Source organism: Sinocyclocheilus anshuiensis, unplaced genomic scaffold (assembly GCF_001515605.1).
Source record: "Sinocyclocheilus anshuiensis isolate Anshui unplaced genomic scaffold, SAMN03320099.WGS_v1.1 scaffold264, whole genome shotgun sequence".
NCBI lineage: Eukaryota > Metazoa > Chordata > Actinopteri > Cypriniformes > Cyprinidae > Sinocyclocheilus > Sinocyclocheilus anshuiensis.
The window spans coordinates 109,175-113,517 of NW_015554061.1; the positions used below are offsets into that span (position 1 = coordinate 109,175).

At 36.8% G+C, this 4,343-nt stretch overlaps 1 protein-coding gene across 1 annotated transcript in view; it reads right to left on the bottom strand.

Moving 5' to 3' along the window:
* LOC107668581 (alpha-1,3-mannosyl-glycoprotein 4-beta-N-acetylglucosaminyltransferase B-like) overlaps positions 1 to 3,727 on the bottom strand; it is a 15,359-nt gene extending 11,632 nt beyond the window's left edge. Inside the window, exons 1-3 of the mRNA XM_016460517.1 lie at positions 3,290 to 3,727; positions 1,420 to 1,572; positions 1,215 to 1,346 (exon numbers count right to left, since the gene is read on the bottom strand). Of these exons, the coding sequence (XP_016316003.1) occupies positions 1,215 to 1,346; positions 1,420 to 1,572; positions 3,290 to 3,374 (370 nt within the window). The 5' untranslated portion in view covers positions 3,375 to 3,727. The remainder of the gene's footprint in view (positions 1 to 1,214; positions 1,347 to 1,419; positions 1,573 to 3,289) is intronic.
* Between the last annotated feature and the right edge of the window lie 616 nt (positions 3,728 to 4,343).

Genomic DNA, 4,343 nt, shown 5'->3' on the forward strand with positions numbered 1-4,343 from the left:
TTTATTTATCATTATTGTAATGCTTGTAATGTCCATTTACAGTCTTTACACAGCAGCTTGGCTCCTTAAATGTTTAAAACCCAGCTAATTTCAAGACGCTGACGTCACGTGAGCCACCCGCAATGTGAGACGCTCAAAGCTCAAGACGTTCGGTAGACGTTCGGTCGACGGGTAGACGTTCGATCGGTCGTTCGAACGAACGTTTGATTTTAGCATGGAATACGCTTCATATATTTCTCTGTTCACGCTCCACTTCATCTGCCAGTGAATTCAACGATCTTATCAGATCTCCAGCCGCCATGTTTCAAACGATCCAAACGTAACACGCTTCCACCAATCCCTGCCTTGAAGCAATGATTGACGGAGGGTGGGCGTGGTCAGCTCGGAATGCATTTTCAAATTGAATTTTGCTACAAATATCCCACGGCGTCATGAAGAAAATGCAATCCTAAGTGTTCTAACTGTTAGTCTAAATGCATTTAGGACAAATAGCATTTAAATGATCATTTTGCTACCATTTCTGCTTGAACATGTTACACACATCAAATCAATTTGTTATACATTTTCATTTCAATTTCGCAACTTATAAAGCGTTAAAATGTGCATGCAATTTACATATTAAGACTACTGTTGGAAATGGCAAATGTAAATGATATAATTTCATTTTCATTTTCCTTTTGCACCAAACTTTGCACGTATGGGTAATGGAAAATGTAAATTTAAATACAGAAATACAATGCCATTTTGAATATTGCGTTGCCATTTTGAATATTGCATTGCCATTTTGCATATTGCATTTTAAATTGAATTTCGCTACCTATATGCTTCCATATTTAAGGGCTAATTAGGGTTTCAAATAAAATGTTGCAACTGTGATGCTTTGCTCCTTTCATGATACTCAGCAGGCAATTTAACAATACATAAACACTGTTGTAACAGCAGTCATAGCTGATTAAAGAGACACATGAAAGAAAAGAGCAAAATGTATTATGCAAAAAGAAGGCCAGAATTTAGTATGCAAATATTACAATGATATCTTTGCTTGTGGTTACATTTTGTGGATGGTAGACTGAGATCGTAGCACAGTTGGTCTTTTTCCCTTAATAGAAGTTTAAAACATTAAGACTTTGATATTACCTATGACAAGTATGTTTAAATCTACATTGCAAGCACTGTAACAATACAATTGCAAAAAATGATAATGGGAGACAGACCTCCAGTGCGTCGCTGCCCCAAGTGAACGATGGGTTTCAGACTGTCCTCATGCTCCTTCAGGTGAGGCAAGTAGATGTAGGCATTAGGCTGTGAAGGCAACAAGCGCTGAAGGACCCTCTCTTCTAATATAGCTAAAAAGGCGGATAAAATACTGAATAACTGTATAGACACAAATATTACAGCAAGAAATGTGCTTGGACTCACCTGAGGAGTTGCTGATTGTGTGATTCGACGGAGCAATGCTGCGGTTTTGAAGTTGACCAAGCACTTTAAGCAGTTCTTTTGATAAGACCTCCCCTCGTTGTTCTGCCCGCAGTAACCTCTCATAGACCGAACGCAGCTGAAATGGCAAGTTATCTGAAACACAGAAGTCATCTCATGATGTGAATTAAAGGGATGTTTCGGGCTGAAAACAAGTTAATTTATTAAGCTTTATTAACAAGTTAAGCTTTGCAACAGCATTTGTGGCATAATGTTGATCACCACTGAAAATAACCAGTTCTAAAAATAATTTGTATAAAAAAGGGAAAATAATGGTTCATAGAGGAACTTCCAATGGAAATGTTTATATGATGCAATTTATATCAATCATCATGTTTAATTGCTGCCTACAGAAAATCAAAGCTGATTCCTTTGGCTTTCTGCAAACAACAATTCTTCTAAACACAAGCTACGCCATATAACTTTAAGGAAGCTTGTAGTGTTTCAGGGAGTTTTGTACTGTTGAATATATGCTGCTATGGTCATAGGCCTGTCGCAATAATCAATATATCGACTTATCGTGCAATATATGTACATGACCTCAATCAGTTTTGGTGACTCAATATATCGCACATTATATTTACTTAAAAATTAATGTCACCATGTTTTTTACATTCCACTTGCGCCTGTGTCTTTTACAGCTTCTCGTATATAACGTGGTGTAGTCATGACTCTCATGAGGTGCTAGTTCAAAATAAAAAAATGCTTATACTGTACAAAAAAAAGTTTCATCTGCAGATATGGTCTTGTTTAGGGATCTGTGCCTTTGTGCATACGGACATCTGACTGATAAGTAGTGATTGTGTTTTTCAGCAATAGTGTGCACCCTTAATTTACAGAGAAAAGAAGGTCAGGGAAAATCTGTAGATGGAAAAATCTCCAGACAAGTTCTTTGTGCATTTTTCTTCTTTTCTACTTGTTACTTTGCACTTTTTGTTAGAAAATGTTTATTTACTATTTATTCAGTTTTTTAAGGTATCTAATATTTTGATACTTAATTTCCATGATCTAAATATTCTTAAAATTAAAAGTTTGTTGTCATTTGGAAGTGTGTAGGCCTTCTTGCATTATTATGCTGTTACATTATGATTAAATATTCAGTGGCATAAAATGGTCTTTAAAATGACAATAATATCGCTTATCGCAATTATTTCTGGGACAATATATCGCATAACAAAAAGTTGTTATCGTGACAGGCCTAGCTATGGATGGTATACAGTATACACTCATCTCTGTTGATTAGCTGCAAAAGTTCCTCTTTGCCTTGATGCACTTTGTTGTTGTTTGGCATATGATTTCATCTCATTCCCACACTGAAGCACAGGGCTTGTCAATCATATTACCTATTATATTATATTAAATGTAACTTTAGATATCACATTGCAATTTATCAGCACTTTGTTTTATTAAAAACAATTGCTCAAATTTAAAAACCAGAAATCACCTTTTTAAAATGTTATCAATCTGTTGTATTATTGACATCATTTTATGTATTCAACTGTCTCACATTAAAGAAATCTAACTGGAAAGAGTTCCTGCAATACCAGTTTGTCTGGCATCCAGGAAGCTGACATTGCAGGTCTGACAGGTTGACAACTTACTGAGTAAAAAAAAAAACAAAAAAAAAACTTAACACTTAATTTCTCAAATTCTTAATTATGGCTTCTTTGGCACTGATATACAACTCACTCAAGTCCAAAATGCCAGTACAGAAATTGTCAAACAAACAAAACAAGCAAACGGTTAATAAATGCATATTCCGAATAACCAATCGGAATATTTTAGGCAATCTTCACAGGATGATCATGCTCACCTGACTTTGATGTGTGCCAGGAGGTTAACATCAACACACATACAAAACCGGCGACGAAGAAAAGTTTGCCATACGAGGACCTCATCTCATTCCACAGAAATACCAGAATACTAATCGTAGGCAATATTCTTGGGAAGGCGGCAAAATCCTCGAGATATAACAACTAAGAAAAGATTAGTTGCTGCTTCTTTCCCGCGACGTCTGGATGAACTGGAAAAAATTCACAATTTGACGACAATCCTTTTAAAATGCACACTGCTTTCTCAGACCAGGCCAGCTACATTGTGGCGAAACGCGCTGTCAGTTGATGCTTTGATTCCACGCGAGGAATTTAACAAAGAATCCGCTCACACCTCCGAACAGCAGCAGCGTCATCGTCCACCTGTCCAGCTCGTCAACATTCATCCAGTCGATGCATATTCACGAGGACGCTGCTGATAGTAGTAAGTATAGTGTTAATTTTTACACGTTGCGTTTAAACGTCTGTCAGATTGTCCCCCTGTGTATCTGCTTCAATATAAAGTCGCCTAGTTTAGAAGCGTCCCGTGAACTGCAAATGTAACGCCCAACAAGTGCTTTTACAATCTACCTAAATAAAAACATAGCCTATGGACATTAAACATCACGATAAAGAAACATCACAGTTTCTTCCCTCAGGCAATCCATCTCATGAGCATTTAACAATAAACGTGGAACACACAACACTATTATACATTATTGATTTAACACGCATACTTTTCAAATTTGCACATATCATACCTGTACATATATAATTGTCTATATTATATATTGTGTTTTTGTTATTGGCCCTATGTCTAGTAAGAGCTTGATTAGCTGGTTCAGGTGTGTTTAATTGGGGTTGGAGCTAAACTCTGCAGGACACCGGCCCTCCAGGACCGAGCTTGGGCACCCCTGGTATAGTATTCTTTATTATCTGCGTCCTGTCTTGTCACTGTCATTCTGTTGCACTGTGGAGCTTCTGTAACTAAAACAAATTCCTCGTATGTGTAAACATACCTGGCAATAAAGCTCATTCTGATTCTGATTCTGATTA